This window comes from Coffea eugenioides, chromosome 1, assembly GCF_003713205.1.
Source record: "Coffea eugenioides isolate CCC68of chromosome 1, Ceug_1.0, whole genome shotgun sequence".
NCBI classification, from domain to species: Eukaryota; Viridiplantae; Streptophyta; class Magnoliopsida; order Gentianales; family Rubiaceae; genus Coffea; species Coffea eugenioides.
In genome coordinates this window covers 39,032,374-39,048,539 of record NC_040035.1, presented here as the reverse complement: position 1 = coordinate 39,048,539, position 16,166 = coordinate 39,032,374, and the positions used below count along the sequence as shown (strand labels likewise).

The window sequence follows — 16,166 nt, the reverse complement described above, 5'->3', positions numbered from 1 at the left end:
GTCAATTTCTCTTTGCATGTTGCTCAATTTGCAATTTGATTCTATGAAATACAGTGTAGATGATATCCTTGTCAATCGATGTATCATTTTTATTATGTTCCTTGACCATCAAACTAGTCTGAAGAGGACCAAATTTTTTAGACCGATAGGAAACTCATTCTGTTGGAATGTGAACTTCACCAGAATTCTACAGGCCTCACAGCAAAATAAATTAGTCAAATTGGACTTGGAGAAGCAAGCCTGAATTCTTGGGTTATCAAATAAGGTTCTCTGAAAGTTTTTGTCACTAGTTCTTCAGAGATGGATTTCATTTAGTATCAAATCACTTGAGCAAATTAGCATCATGTCTATTAAGGACATATCTGACGAATGAGCCAGAAAATTTCGTACAATATTTAGCTCATATACATAGCTCTGCATGTCATCGACCATCAAATATAGAGAAACTCAAACTACCTGTAACAAAGGGAAAGAAAGGCTAATAAGTTTATCAGTATTACTCATCACCTAAAGTAGAAACCTAGACAATGCCCATCTAGTTACCAGAAAAGCGACAATAAATGCCCTGCTCCAACATTTTGGGACAGCGAGCAAACCTCTAGTGAAACTCAGAGACATGTCTGAAATTCACAAGCTTCTGCCACAATTGATTTTGCGCTCCTCCTACCTACAAAGAACATAAAAGTAAAATAAATCTGCGGCTTTCTTGGAGATTCAGTCAATAGGGGTTTTTATTTTCTTTGCTGAACATGTACAAATAGCTAAGCATCAATAGAGGATGACATCACGGAGTTTTTATTTTTCATTACCCTCAATATGCAACATCTTTTTTTAACAAAAATGCAGTTTGTCTCTACTACAATGGCAAGACTAGTTTTATAGTATGCAATAATGCAACTGCATCATCAGCGTTTTCAGAGTCAGTTTATCAAAATTCAACACATCTGCATTACAGTAACGTAATTCATCATCCTGAAAATGGATTACAGAGAGATATTCAAACTTACAAAAGAACATATCTCCCATCAACTGAATCTGATGAAGATGAATCCTCAATCTCCTCTAAGATAAGGATCTTCAGATCCTCATTTCCCCCTCTCATCTGTTCTTCCCCTATCTCGTGGACTAAACTTCGTACAAAGGGTCGACACTGACGCACCTCAATCTTTTCAAGAGTCGGAATATACCCTAAACATGAAGGGAGCTCTTCCAATTTTCCACAGCGTTCCATGACTAATTTCTGAAGACAAGGAAGATGATCACCTGAGCCTGTCCATCTCACAATGCGCAAGGAAACCAATTTTAGAAACCTGAGTTTAGGGAATTCCCCTTCTTCCATGTTCCATATTTCCGTCCCACCTCTTTTTGCACCCACTAACTTGAGCACTTGAAGATTAGGAAGTTTTCGAGTTGTGGAAATTATACTCCATGGAAATTTCTTCAAAGTCAACTTTTTTCAGATTTAAGGGCAAATGGAACTCAAAAGGATTCTCATCCACAAGACCAAATGACAGGTTCAGAGACTCCAGTCGTGTCAGAAAGTCCATTACCACAATCTTGCTCCATTCCCCAACTGATTCTTTTGTTCCTTGAATCTGCATTTTAGTTTGCAGATATTTGGAAACTTGGCGATTATTTTGTTCACGTTTTGTCCCAATATAAGTTTTAGAGCTGAAAATGTGTGCAAATTATATAAATCTGAGGAGCTATCATCATTGTCTTTTGCCAAACTAAGATTAAAAAAGCTGCCACGTGCATGTAGATACCTCAATGTCTGCATATTCCAAATACTATCAGGCAATGAAAGACTATGATGCCATGATTCTAGAACAAAAGTTTCCAATTTTGAGAGGTTGGCTATTTCATGGTGCCTCGAACTGCCAAGAATTTTAACTGAACAAGCAATGCTATTTCGCCAGGAAAAATGGAACCCAGATTAATTTTCACAAAATCCAACACTCTAAGAAGTTTGAAAATCCGAACAACGAAATGGAAATTGCTTTGAATTTTAGGTTCGTGAGATTGAGCAGAGACCAAGAGAGTACGTAGAAGGGGACAAAACAGCCTTGACCTCTCAAAGTTCTCCCCATTGGTGTAAACAAACAATCGATGGGTGCTGCTTGGCTCATCAAAATTAAGAATTTCAGCATAACAATGCCTCAACTTGATAAATTTCTGCTCTTTAGCTTTTGTCACACAAAATTCGTGAAGCAAATCGTGAATGCGGCAAGCTTTCACTGTACCTGTGGATTTCTGTTTACTAACGATAACCAAGCTTCTACCAATTAGATCCATTATATAGTCCTCAGCAGTGTCCTCCAGGCTCTTTAGGTCAGTCTTGTGTACGAATCCTTCCGCTATCCACATCCGCATCAACCTCCAGATAGGAATTTCTTGGTTTTCTAGAAATGCCCCAAAGTAAAGAAGGCATGGCTTCAAATGCTTTGGTAAATGTATGTAGCTCAACTCTAATATATCCATGCATTGTTCTGTACCGCAAACAACTTTTGAGCTTAGCATCTCTGCCACTTCTTCCCAACCATCTTGGTCTAAAGTTGCAAGAACTCCTGCTATGATGACAATTGTTAAAGGTAGTCCTTTACAACCTTTAGCTATATGCCGCCCCAAAACACTTTTCACTGGAGGATGGCCGTTTCTTTCTGCTAGCTTCTTCTGTAATAATTCCCAGCTCTCATCGTCAGTGAGTTGGCGAAGAGGGAGAGATTTAGCCGTTGGTTTGGCTTCCAAAGCTAAGTTATGAATTCGGCTCGTTAAAAGAATTCTACTTCCATTAGCATCATTTGGGAATGATCTTTCCAGACAATTCCATGCCTTAATGTCCCAAATGTCATCCAAAACTAGGAGATACCTGTTTCCCTTCAAACTTCTGTACAAAACTTCAGCAAGATCATCTTCATGCATCATACCCCAATCAAACCTCTCAGGCTCAATACAAGCCAAAATCTCCAATAACACATCTCGCTTTTGATATACTTGAGAAATACAGCACCAAACACGAACATGGAAATGGCATGTAATTAAAGCATCACGGTAGACTTTGTTAGCTAAAGTTGTCTTACCCTGTCCTGGCATGCCAACAATAGACACAATGTCCAACTGTTTTGATCCTCTGGTAAGTTGACAGATTAACTGTTCTGCCTCATCTTTGTATCCCACCACTTCTTGATTGAACATGGAGGGTGTCCCTTGTGACCGCAACACAGTTGAAAGTTTGGCAGCTTTCAGGGCTTCAGAACTGTGCTCATTGTTATTAATCTCCAAAAGCCCCGCTTTACCACGCTTAAACTCTTCTACCATGATACTCGGAGAATCAAATGCTGCCGCTTCTGTAGAATTAGCTGCAAGTTCTGCCTCGATAATCCTAATCTTGTCTTGCAAAGGAAAGATCAGAAGATCCACTTCCATTTCATGCATATACAGTGAGGACATTACAAATCCTGCCTCATTGACTGCAGCCGGAACAATCTCCTTCACCTTTTCATACATCTGACCAAACTTCTGTTGCTGGTTTTTGATAATGGTTCTCAAGAATCTCAGTCCCTCCCATACTGCACTGATTTGATCCATCCTAGAAGCCATTAAACTGGTAGTGCATTTCAGTAGCTCCCAAAGATTACCAAGGAGAGAATCAACAGTATCCCCCAACAATTGATTATGCATCTCATCAGTCAGAGTATATGAAGACCATGACGAATTTGAAGCTATCAGGACTTGGATATAAATCTCACGGACTTGGGCATGAGTGGGATTGACCTTCTGCAGCAGTTCGGAAATGCTAACCTGCAGCTGGTTGCAAATTTCTCCATCCTTTCCATCATCCCAGTACATGTAAGTGAGGCCTGCTGCATTTACTGCCACAATCTTAATGTGAGATAGGACATCAACCAACTGTCTCTGCTCACCAGCAACACCTCGCAATATAACAAACCGAATTAGATTTCGCAAGAAACTCAGCTTGTCATGGAGGTCTTTGATTGGTTCTTGCAAAACCTGAACCCGATCGTCACATCCTACTTTTCTCACAAAATCCGTCAGATTCTTCAGCACGGAATCAACAAGTTCGGTTACTTCATCTCCAACTGGACGGCAGAAGGTTTGTAAGAACGAGCAATTCCGCAAAGTGATGAACAGATCACCAATTTGTTGCCTCAAAGTTTTGATGGTCCATTCAACATCCAGCAGCATCAGCATCAAATTTTTACTCCCTACTCTGCTTCGTTTTGATCTGAGAAAAGTATATCGCAACTCCTGTGCGTACTCATTGATGGCAGCTTCAAGTCCAGACATTGAAGATTTCACACTTGCGAGTTCACTACTACTGTTACCATGAGATTCTGAAAGTTTCAGGTCTCTGCTCCATTCTCTAGCGCACAGAAGATATGTTCTCAAAAGCCGGAGCTCAGGTCTGAATTCCTTGAGCCAAACAACATCTAGATCCCTTTCGATTTCTGGATTTTCTAGAGTCTCCAAGAGTGAATACAAGTAATTCGAGGTGCCCATCTGAGCTGAAGGATTGGATTGCTGATTGCTCAACAGAAATTCAGAAAATGGAACGGCTTCAGATCCTTTTTTTTTTTTTTCTGTCTTTGTCAGAACTGCAACTTCAGATCTTGAACATCTATACTTTGGACTTCGGAGTGGCAAATTCAAGTTGGGTGGCTCTGGGCGGAGGACGTGGCCCGTCATTTGGTCACGCATGCTAATTCATTGTCAATTTGTCCCCTAAAATTTCCGTCTATCATCAATTTACACTCCATTTTGAAAGTCAAGGACAAAACTGCCTCTTCATTTTCTTTTTTTTTTTCCCCCCTTTTCTTTTTCCTTTTGCTTATCTTCGCTTTCTTTTCTTTTAGGATAAATTACACTAACCTTCCCCCTGGTTTTTACAAAAATTAGAGACTCTCCCTTGATTTAAAAGTAGCAGCAAAGGGTGTGTGTGTGTGTGTGTGTTCCCCTCTCCTTTCAGGTCAAAAATTTAAAAACCAAGCAAATTATTCTTCTACCGCCTATGAAAACATTTCCAATACCAACAATAAAAACACATTTAATTAAAATTAATAATAAAAGCTTAGGCCTTGTTTGGATTGTTGTTTTTTAAAAAACAAAAATTACATTTTTGACGAATGCATTTCTCAATCGCCTTTTTTATCTCACATATATCAAATTATTATAGTACATTTGTGTATAAAAACTTCAAAAAATAAACAATCCATGTGGATTCTTCATTCTTCTTTAACCTTATCTTTTCTCTTCCTTTTTAGTTTTTCCGCCCACATGATCCCGCTTTTAACTTAAAAAAAAAAAAAAAAAATCTAGTCAACTCTGACTCTGACCCCATCAATAAATTTATGTTCATATCAAGAATCTGCCATGAAGCCTCACGAACTGGAGGTAGCCAAATAGATTTGTTTGGTACAAATTCCTGTTTATGTTATCCTGCAACTTTTTGTCATTTATCAGATTGACAAAGTGGCCGTATCAGTTGCAAAGAATCATACTTTTTTTCCATTTTCTCCCATCCTGTTCAAGCGACCTATAGGCATTACCGTCAATTGCAAAATTAAAATGCTTTTGCAGCTTTGCATATTGTTAATCAAGAACTCAAAGTCACCCCTGCTGCACACTTTCATCACATACAGCAGCCAAAAAGAGGCATGGGAAAGAACTCTTCTTCTGTTTTCTTTTCTTGTATCAGATAGTGTTTAACCATTTTCTTGTAAAGCCAATGTGAAACGTGTTTCTGACTTATAAATCCATCATGCTAAACTCGTATTCTACAAAATGGATTCAACAGATGCTGTAGACTTAATTAACCATCAGGCACAAAGTATATTGACCATTAACTTTTTGATGATCAATTTATCCACTAGTACAGTAATCTGTTACTAACAATTTTCTATATATATGTAGGGCAAATTACATTTTACCTCCCTGTGGTTTAATATTTTTTTATATAACCCCCCTATGATTTTAAAAACTATACATAATCTCCTCATGATTTGGATTAAAACGTCAAAGTAACGGAAATAGTCATTCGTAACGGAACTTCTACAAATGTCGTAATTACCCTTATAAATAAATGACACACTAATTCCGTATGATTTTTATATTTTACTAAATAACCCCCTTATAGTTTAATACTTTACCATATAACCCCTTATGATTTTCAAAATATACACATAACTCCCCTTGGTTAATAAATAATTTTCAACTTTATATAAGAGTATTTTTGACATTTTAGGTGACTCCGTTACGAATGATCATTCCTGTCATTTTGACACTTTAATCCAAACCATGAAGGGGTTATATATAGTTTTTGAAACCATAGGAGAGTTATGTAAAAAATGCTAAATCACAAGGGGGTAAAGTGAAATTTGCCCATATATATATATATATATATATATATATATATATGCAATGAAGTGATACAAATTACATCATCTAAACAATCCTGCAGAAATCATTGTGCTATTCTTTTACAGAGCTGTAAAGTTGCAAGCCAAAAGCATAGCAGATGCCATCACATCCATAGCCTCTTATCTCCCATGACACAGCAGACATGACTAAGCATCAGTTCAAGATCGTATCAGATTGTGAACTCCAATTTTCAAGCAAAGCTAATGTAAAACATGTAAATGGATTCCGCAGATATTTTAGACTTAATTATAACCATCTGGCAAAAAGTGTATTGATCATCAATTTTTTTCACAATCAATTTATCTTTACTAGTACATTAATTTGTTACTAACAATTTCAGCATATATATATGCAGTAAAGCCAAAAACATTACATCATTCTAAACAAAGCCAAACGGAAGATATTCACTCTTATGGCAGATGATCTTTCAGAATACCCTGACCATCCCTTTGAATTTCAATCGGACCATGAAGAAGTATCCTCAATTTCCCCTGAGATGCAGATTTTCAGATCCTCATTTCCGTAGTCCATCTGTTTTTCCATGATATCTCGAGCTAAATCTCCAGTAGAGTATAGACATCCATGCACCTCGATCAATTGAAGAGTTAATGTTTCCCATAAACAGGAAGGGAGCTCTTCTAATTCCACACAATCTTCCAAAACTAATTTCTCAAGACAGGGAAAATTATCTTCCGAGCCCTTCCAGCAGACTATATTCAAGGATTTCAATTTCAAGACTTTGAGATTGGGGAAGAGTCCTTCTTCCATGTCCCATTCCTTAACCCCATCACCATCAGATTGTCCGATTAATTTGAGAACCTCAAGATTGGATAGCTGTCCAACGGAGGAAAGTAGACTCCAAGAAAAGTCCACCAGGGTCAACCGTCTAAGATTTGAGGGGAGAAGAAGTTCAATATGATGTGCACTCACCTGACTAAGAAGCAGCTTTAGTGATTCAAGTTGCCTGAGAGAGTCCATTGCCACAATCTTGATGCTGTCACTAGTAGATTCCTCTGATTCTAGGAGACAGCATTTCAGTTCGCGGATATTTGGAAACTTCCTTATCATCGCATCCAAGCTTTGCCCTACGTAAAGCTTTGGAGTAGAAAAGGTGTCTAAGTTATACAAGACAGACGAGGATTCAGGGTTGTCATTGGCCAAACTAAGATCAATCAGAGCACCACGTACATGAAGATGCCTCAATTTCAGCATATTCCAGAAAGCATCTTGCAATAAAGAAAGGCCACCACCTGAATAATATGTTGTCACAATAAAAGTTTCCAAATCTAGGAGGTTAGCTAGTGAGGATGGGATGATGTTCATCCTACCTAGAACTGCCAAGTACCTCAGCCTAACGAGCAAGCATAATTCATTCGGAAAAGTAAAACCTAAACTAATATGTCCCAAATCCAATACTCTAAGAAGTTTCATCTGATGAATGGAGGATAAGCTGTATGATACTTCACGCCTTCTAACACCCGATGTAGAATGTTGTAGAGAGCGTAGGTGGGGACAAAATATCCTTGACTTCGCAAATTGCTTTGGTTGACAGTAAATGGATAACCGACGTGGGTGTTGTAACTCATCCAATTCAAGAAATTCATCATACCCTTGTACCAAATGTAGAAAATTTTGATCTTTGGCTTTTCCAACACAGAACACATGTAACAAATCATGAATGCGGCAGGTCTTGACCCCACCTGTGGATCTTCGTTGCCCCACCATAACCAAGCTTCTGTTAATTAGAGCCATTATATAGCCTTCTGCTAATTTCTCTGTGCTCTCCAACTCATTTTTCTGCACAAATCCTTCTGCTACCAATAACCACATCAACCTCCGGATAGGTATTTCTTGATCTTCTCTAAATGCTCCAAAGTAAAGAAGACATGGTTTCAAATGGTCAGGTAGATGTACATAACTCAGCTCTAATATACTCTTGCATTGTCCTGTGGCACCAACCACGCCATTTGAACTTAGCCTTTCTGCAACTTTCTCCCAAGCATCTTGATCCAGGGTTGCAAGAATTCCAGATATAATGACAATTGACAGTGGCAGCCCATTACAATTTTTTGCTATTTGCCTCCCAAGAACATCTAGTTCTGGAGGATAGCCTTCTTCCCTGGTAACTTCCAGCTTTCTTTGTAGTAATTCCCATCCTTCTTCCTCAGTAAGTAGCCGAAGAAGGTGAGGCTTACCAGGAATCTCATGGTTTCGACTTGTTAAGAGAATTCTGCTCCCATTGGTATCATCTGGGAATGATTCTTTCAAAGCATTCCATGCCTCAGTGTCCCAAACGTCATCCAAAACTATGAGATACTTCTTTTGCTTCAAGTGTTTACGAAGTGTGTTAGCCAAATCATTTTCATTCCTTTCAGCATATTCGTCTTTCTCGTCAATGCAAGCTAAAATTTCTAGTAACAAATCTTTCTTGCTATATACTTGGGAGATACAACACCATGCAAGAATGTGGAAGTGAGATATAATTGAAGGATCATGGTAGACTTTTTGTGCCAAAGTTGTCTTACCTATTCCAGGCATGCCCACTATGGACACGATGTTGAACTGTTTTGATCCTCCTATAAGTTGATCAATTATTGCTTGCTCCTGATCCTTCAGATCTACAACAACTTCATTGATTGCTGAGATACTACTCTGCGATGGCATGTCCCTCGGGCTCTTGGTAACTTCTTGGGCTTCAATGACGTACTTATCGCCTTCAATCTCCAAGGTCTCAGTCTTTTCGCCTCTCCACTTGCTTATTGCTGCTTCATTGATTGCTGAGATACTACTCTGTGATGGCATGTCCCTCGGGCTCTTGGTAACTTCTTGGGCTTCAATGACGTACTTATCGCCTTCAATCTCCAAGGCCTCAGTCTTTTCGCCTCTCCACTTGCTTATTGCTGCTTCATTTATTGCTGAGATACTACTCTGTGATGGCATGTCCCTCGGGCTCTTGGTAACTTCTTGGGCTTCAATGACGTACTTATCGCCTTCAATCTCCAAGGTCTCAGTCTTTTCGCCTCTCCACTTGCTTATTGCTGCTTTGAAAAAAATAGGAAGGCAGTAGAACGCCTGGCTCAGAACCTTGGTAGTTTTCTGAGCTTTGAAGACATCCTTTTCGTCATCAATCTTTGAGAGTTCAGTTTTGACAAGATTAACTTCGTCAAGTACTTGGTGGGATACCTGGCTTGCTACCTGGTGCAACACCTGTGGGGTGTGTTCAGTGCTCCACTTGCTTCTTGCTGTTTTGAAGAAAATATTAGAGAAAATGGAATATTATTTTAAAAAATTTGGAGGTCCAACTTCACCATTGTTGCAATTATGTTGAAAAATTGAATATTGTTGAGATTCACATACTTCGAGATTGTGGTTTGCATTCTGTGCTTCACTCTTAACAAGCTTAATTTCTTCTGTGATGCTGTCAAGTAACACCAGAGAATAAAATGACATATCTCCAACTACTAAGGAGTCGATAACAAACTCTGCCTCGTGTGCCACCTCAATAACCTGACTCCAAAGAGCTTGGAGCTCCTCGTGCTGGTTGTTTTGCTCCCTGTTATTTTCCAAGAATGATCTTAAGAATAGAAGATCATTCTGCATTGTTTCAATTGGGAGCTTTTCATTCCGGTTGAGCTGCTCCAAATTATTTTCCATGAATGATCTTAAGAATAAAAGATCCTCTTGCATAATTTGAAGATCGAGGTTTGGATGCCTGGTGGGATGCTCCACGGTCTTCTTCAAGTACGATCTTAAGAAATTACCTCTATCCTCTGCAAAAGAAACTGGATCAACTTTACTGCTTGCCAGCTCCTTCAAATTTTCCAGGAGAAGATCAATAAGCGCCAGTGCATTGGTTGTAGAAAGGTCAAAACTCAATGCCAATGGGTGCTTTTCCCCAACTTCTGCCTTAATAAGCTCAATTTTGTGCAATGAGCAAAATATCATAGCATCTATTTCCATGGCCAAAACTTCTTCAATTCCTTTCTGGTACAGTGAGAAAATTACAACACCAGCATCATTGACCTCAGCTCCAACAAGATCCTTGGTTCTTCCATCTAGTCCATCATACCTCTCTTGCTGCTTCTTGAGAATGTTTCTCAAGAATCGCAGTCCATCATAGAGTATCTGCATTTGATGCTTCAGGGATACCATAAAAGCAGTAGGACAATTTTGTAGCAACTCCCAAAGATTACCTAGGAGAGAATCTACAAAATCCCCCACTATAAACATATCCCTTTGGGTAGACAGAGTGAGGGATGATGATTGAAATTTCAAGACGCCAATGTAAGCCGAACGGACTTCATGATAAACTGGCTTGATCTTCTCTATTGATCGTGAAATCTTTAATTCCACTCCACAAAGCACTTCATCATCATCCCTAAAAAACCAAAAAGCGTAACAGAGATGTGCTGCAGATAGAGCCACCACTCCACAGTGCTTCATGAGTTCCTTCTGTGCTTCATCAAGCTTGCTTTGCATCCTGGCAAAGAGGATAAAATTTTTAAGGAATACTAGCTTCTCCTGAAGGGCTTCGAATAAGGCTTCGAATAAAGTTTCAAATCTGGAATCACAGGCTTCACCCAAGAAGTTAATATCCCCAAGATTCTCTAGCAAGGAGTCTAGGAATTCCATGAATTCTTCTATCCTAAGAGAACTGGATTTCAACAAGCAATCAAGCAGTTTGGAATATGATTCTGTCTCTTTAAACAGCGAAGGCTCGTCATATAAAAGACGCCATCTGTCTTGAGACAGAGAAACGGGTAGCCCTACGGAGTTTAACATCTCAACATAAGCTTCACTGATTTCTTGCTTAACATTCTCTAGAGTATCTCCCCAACTAGAGGCTGCGCCAGCTGGGTCGATGGGGGGCAATCCATTCTCCAGTCGGCGAAGAAGATGATAAAACTGCCCCAGTTTTGGATTCTCAGGATATTCAAGGCTAAACCAGAAATATGCCAATTCCCTGGCACACAGAAGAAATGTTTGCACCAGTCTTAGCTCCACCTTCAGCTCATCCAAGCCTTGATTATCCCTGCTGAAATCACATCGCTTGCTCACCAGTGACCGCAGTTTCTGTGACGTTGAATCGATTATAATGATGCAGTCCATCCACAGTTTTCTGCTTTCCATGATCGTTCTTCCAGTGCTCTCAGATCTGAAAAAATTGAAGCAGGGAAAACTTTTGTGCGTTCTTCTTCCTCTCGATAAAATCTCATATGGATTTCAAGAAACTAATACAACCGCGTAGTTGATTTTGGGGTCAACCATACCAGTTTTCTTTTGTTTCGCTATCAGTACAAAACCATGTGCTTAGATGGTATTACCATCTTCTTCTACGGCAACATCGAAATGAACGTGCAAAATGGAACAAATGGCCGTTAAACTATGAAAAGATTTGTGTTATTGGTGATTAAAATTTTTTATTTAGTAATATTGATAATCCAACCAATTAAAACTGTTGCTTTTCGTCATTATTTTTTTGAAAAATTCTCTCTATCAGGAGAGAGGAGCGACGGGATTTAAAAAATGGGAAAGGAGTAATTAGAATCCAAAACTTCTCAATTCTGACGTTTCAACCTTAACCAAGGCCTCTTGACATATTTTTTGTCATCCAAATTTGCAAAAGTGCACTTTTTTCACTCAACTAAATATAAGTACTTTTTTTTCACTCAATCAATATAATAAATACGTTCTTTTCTTGTAACAATGTACACTGCTATTAGCCAAGTAACCAATTTGATTAAAAAAAATTGACAAAAAACATGGAATTTAAAGGATAAATTATCTTTTACTCCCCTATAGTTTAGTATTTTATTATATAACCCCATATGATTTAAAAACCCGTATATAACTCTCTCATGATTTGAGTCAAAGTGTTACTGTTAATTTTTACATTAAAACGAACAATCAATAGTAAAAAAGTCAAAATCAAACTAATAAATTGACAAATTCATCCTTTCACTACTTTTTTCTGATAAAAAAATGGTGCTTTATTTGAAGACTAACGTCTGAAATTATGCCAATTTGCTTGATGGATGCAATAAAGAGAGGCTACTCCAAGAAACTTTTGATAATGTCGAGAATAGGGTGAAGAAGAATAAAAATAATGCTCTAAACAACATATGTATAGTACACCTATTATTTTCTTCCTCTTATATTTTATACAACCTTTTCCCCACAGATATAATATATTTGGATAAATTATATTTTACCCCTCTGTGATTTATCCTTTTTTTACATAACCCTCCTATAGTTTCCAAAGCTATATATAACTCCCTTATGGTTTAGATTAAAGTGTCGAAGTAACGGAAATAGTCACTCATAACGGAACTTCTAAAAATATCGAAATTACCCTTATAAATACATAACACATTAACCCCCGTATGATTTTTATATTTTACCATATAACTCCCTTATGGTTTAATACTTTACCATATAATCCCCTTATGATTTTCAAAATATACACATAACCCCCCTTGGTTAATACATAAATTTTAACTTTACATAAGGGTATTTTTGACATTTTAAATAACGCCGTTATGAATGATCATTTCCGTCACTTTGACACTTTAATCCAAACCATAAGGGGGTTATGTATAGCTTTTGAAACTATAGGGGGATTATGTGAAAAAAATGCTAAATCACAGGGGGGTAAAATATAATTTACCCTATATATTTTGAAAACATGGCATGGAAACATGAAATGTGATAACGTTTTGATAAAAGTATCTTTATACTTCTCTTAAGGGCAAATTACATTTTCCCCCCTGTGATTTAGCATTTTTTACATAACTCCCCTATGATTTTAAAAACTATACATAATCCTCTCATGGTTTGGATTAAAGTGTTAAAGTAACGGAAATAGTCACTCGTAATGGAACTTCTAAAAATGTCAAAATTACCCTTATAAATACATGACACATTAATCTGTATGATTTTTATATTTTACCATATAATCTCATTATGGTTTAATATTTTACCATATAACCCCCTTATGATTTTCAAAATATATACATAACCCCCCTTAGTTAATAAATAATTTTCAACTTTACATAAGGGTATTTTCGATATTTTATGCGACTCCGTTACGAATAATCATTTCCGTCACTTTGACACTTTAATCCAAATCATAAGGGAGTTATGTATAGCTTTTAAAATCATATGGGGATTATGTAAAAAAACGCTAAATCACAGGGGGATAAAGTGAAATTTGCCCTTCTCTTAAACATTCTTTTAGACTGAATGTTTACGTCAATGATAAGATCTGAGGTATATTTTGACAAAAAAAAAAAAAAAAAAAGATAAGATCTGAGTATAATTATGGCTGCTTTTAATTTCTAAACCATATTTCTTTGGGCAAATTACATTTTAGCCCCTTGTGGTTTTCGCAAAAACCACATAACCCCCCCATCGTTCAAAAAGCTATACATAAACCCCCTGTGGTTTGGGTTGAACTGGCAAATAGACGGAAAGCACCCACCGTAACGATTCGTGGGCAAAATGTCCAAATTACCCTAATATAAATACAAAAAGGAAGCAGATGAGTCAGATTCTTCCTTGTTCTGTCTTTGTCGTGAGAAAAGGAGAGAAAAACATGACCACCGAATGAAGGAGAGAAATTTAACCCACAAAGATCTACCATTGAAGACCAAAAAGTAGCTGTGAAAGAGCATCACGAAAGCTGTTGTTGCATCTGGTAAGTTTTTTGACATCATTTTAGCATATAAGATGCACTTGCATGGTTTTTGAACAGAAACTAGCGGGCATTGGAAAGTTAATAAATCAATGATTATTTTGCTTAAGCGTTGATTAATTTAAAATTTTGCTGCTTTGGGACAATCTGTATTATCATATTTAAGCATAGAGTATTTTATCGACTAGAATTGAATTTATGCATTAAGATTAGGGTAAAGAAAATTGCATTCGGGAGTTCTAAAATCACCGGAATTTCAACTAAACATGGGTAGAATACGACTTTGTTAGTTTGAGATTTGTTGATTAGTGTCAGATTTGGGTCAAATGTGGGTGGCTTGATTTTCAATAATATAGAGTGATTTGGCTGCTGATAAAGTTTTGACAATTTGGACATTGAATAATTTTTGCTTGTCGGCTTATTGGCCGTCATGTGGTCCATGGAAGTATGCGATATGCAATATGTCCTTTTCTTAATCAGATTGTATTTTTTTGTAATCATGTGTTTTCATTGAAGTGTGTAATCTATTAAATGTCCTTTTCTTAATCAGATTGTGTTTTTTTTTCTTATCATGTGTTTCACTATTTCTAATGCAGGCTTTGAAAAAAATGACAACTTCAAAAAGAATTACTATAAAATTGCATTTCGGTGGTATATTCATATGGGAACCAGAAACTGTCTATACTGGTAACGATGTAGCCATATTTAAAAATTGTGAGACAAGAAAATTGTCCAGGGATATGTTGTGTAAATTGTATAGTAGGTATGGTGATGCCTCGAATGTGAACCTATATTTTGAAATACCAAATTGTGGGTTGTATGTTGGAGCAGCTGAAATTAAAGGAGATAAAGAAATAGAGTTAATGTTAACTGCACATGAAGGAGTAGATGTTATCAACATATATGCTGAATTGCGTGATGAAATGCCTAGTGAAATTGCTTCAGTTGGAGTAAAAAGTCATGGTAAAAGTGCCCCCACTGATGCCCCACATAGTGGAGCACAAAATGTGGCATCTGATAAAGATACCCCAAAAAAGTTAGCAAACAAAAAGGGGAAACAGATAGTCAAGAAGTCAGTGAGAAGACAGACCAAGCTAACTGGAAACAAAAAGCACAGCAAATCAGAGTCTAATTCAGCAAAGGAAAAAGGTGAAAAAGCTGTAGAAAAGCAAGATGAAGTTGAAAAACAGCCTGAAAATGAAGATGAGTACGGTGATGCTACATCTGATAGTTTAGAAGAGCCTGAGTGGTTGAAAGAGGGATTAGAAGGACCAGAAGATGAGGATATTTTTGCAAACAGAGCAAAGGCTAATGAAATAGAAAATCAGCAGCAGGCAAAAGGCACAGATGAAGAACCAACAACAGCGAACCAGACATATACAATGGAGGATCTGCAAACACCAGGCTCTTCTAAGAACAAATTTGAAGAAGGGGAGAGTTCTAAAACTAATGAAGAGTGGAATGAATTTGCTATTGATGATGAAGAACTGCTTGACACTATGTGGGGAGATGATGAAAGAAATGGGAAAGGTAATAGTTGTCGAGATTTTAATGCTGCAGTTGAATTCAGAAAGTCAGATTTTGAGTTGAAAGTTGGGGATAAATTTAAGAACTTACGGGCCTTTAGAGAAGCACTTGTGGAATGGAATGTCAGGGAAGGCTACACCATGAAGTACAAAAAAAATGAAAGAGCAAAAGTTATTGCCATGTGCAAAAAGGGTTGTTCTTGGAAAATACGGGCAAGCCCAATTCAAAATGAAAGCACCTTTCAGATCAAATCAATAAAGGGAGTGCATGTGTGTGGAAGAGAACAGCAATCATCATGCAAATGCAAGATATTTGAGCAAAAAATATTTAGACAGGTTCAGAGATGAACCAAGTTCTTCTATTGAAGGATTTGTCAAGACTGTGAGGAGAGAGATTATGGTGGACATAAGCATGAGACAGGCTTATAGAGCTAAAAGATTGGCAAGAGAGGCACTACAAGGGGATGATATAAGACAGTATAATGTCATCAGAGATTATGCTGCTACCT

At 37.5% G+C, this 16,166-nt stretch overlaps 2 protein-coding genes across 3 annotated transcripts; both read right to left on the bottom strand.

Annotated features, from left to right (window-relative positions):
• Window positions 1-361: 361 nt before the first annotated feature.
• LOC113752299 (putative late blight resistance protein homolog R1B-23) lies at window positions 362-1,439 on the bottom strand. Of its 2 annotated transcripts, none has more exons than XM_027296425.1 (2): window positions 1,008-1,439; window positions 362-667 (listed from the first exon to the last, which is right to left on the bottom strand). In XM_027296425.1, the coding sequence occupies exons 1-2, from the start codon at window positions 1,337-1,339 to the stop codon at window positions 664-666; spliced, it is 336 nt and encodes a 111-aa protein (XP_027152226.1). In that variant the 5' UTR covers window positions 1,340-1,439; the 3' UTR covers window positions 362-663. The 2 variants fall into 2 exon arrangements, with proteins under 2 accessions (XP_027152226.1, XP_027152221.1); XM_027296420.1 differs by having other exon boundaries at window positions 362-663.
• Window positions 1,440-1,857: 418 nt separating this feature from the next.
• On the bottom strand, window positions 1,858-4,707 carry LOC113772162 (putative late blight resistance protein homolog R1A-10). Its single transcript, XM_027316735.1, has one exon. The coding sequence runs from the start codon at window positions 4,705-4,707 to the stop codon at window positions 1,858-1,860; it is 2,850 nt and encodes a 949-aa protein (XP_027172536.1).
• Window positions 4,708-16,166: the final 11,459 nt, after the last annotated feature.

Coding starts and splice junctions, on each gene's coding strand:
- LOC113772162 (XM_027316735.1), bottom strand. CDS start 4,707: ATGACGGGCCACGTCCTCCGCCCAGAGCCACCCAACTTGAATTTGCCA.
- LOC113752299 (XM_027296420.1), bottom strand. CDS start 1,339: ATGGAAGAAGGGGAATTCCCTAAACTCAGGTTTCTAAAATTGGTTTCC. Junction 664..1,007: donor GATGGGAGATATGTTCTTTT/GTAAGTTTGAAT, acceptor CTTTGTAGGTAG/GAGGAGCGCAAAATCAATTG.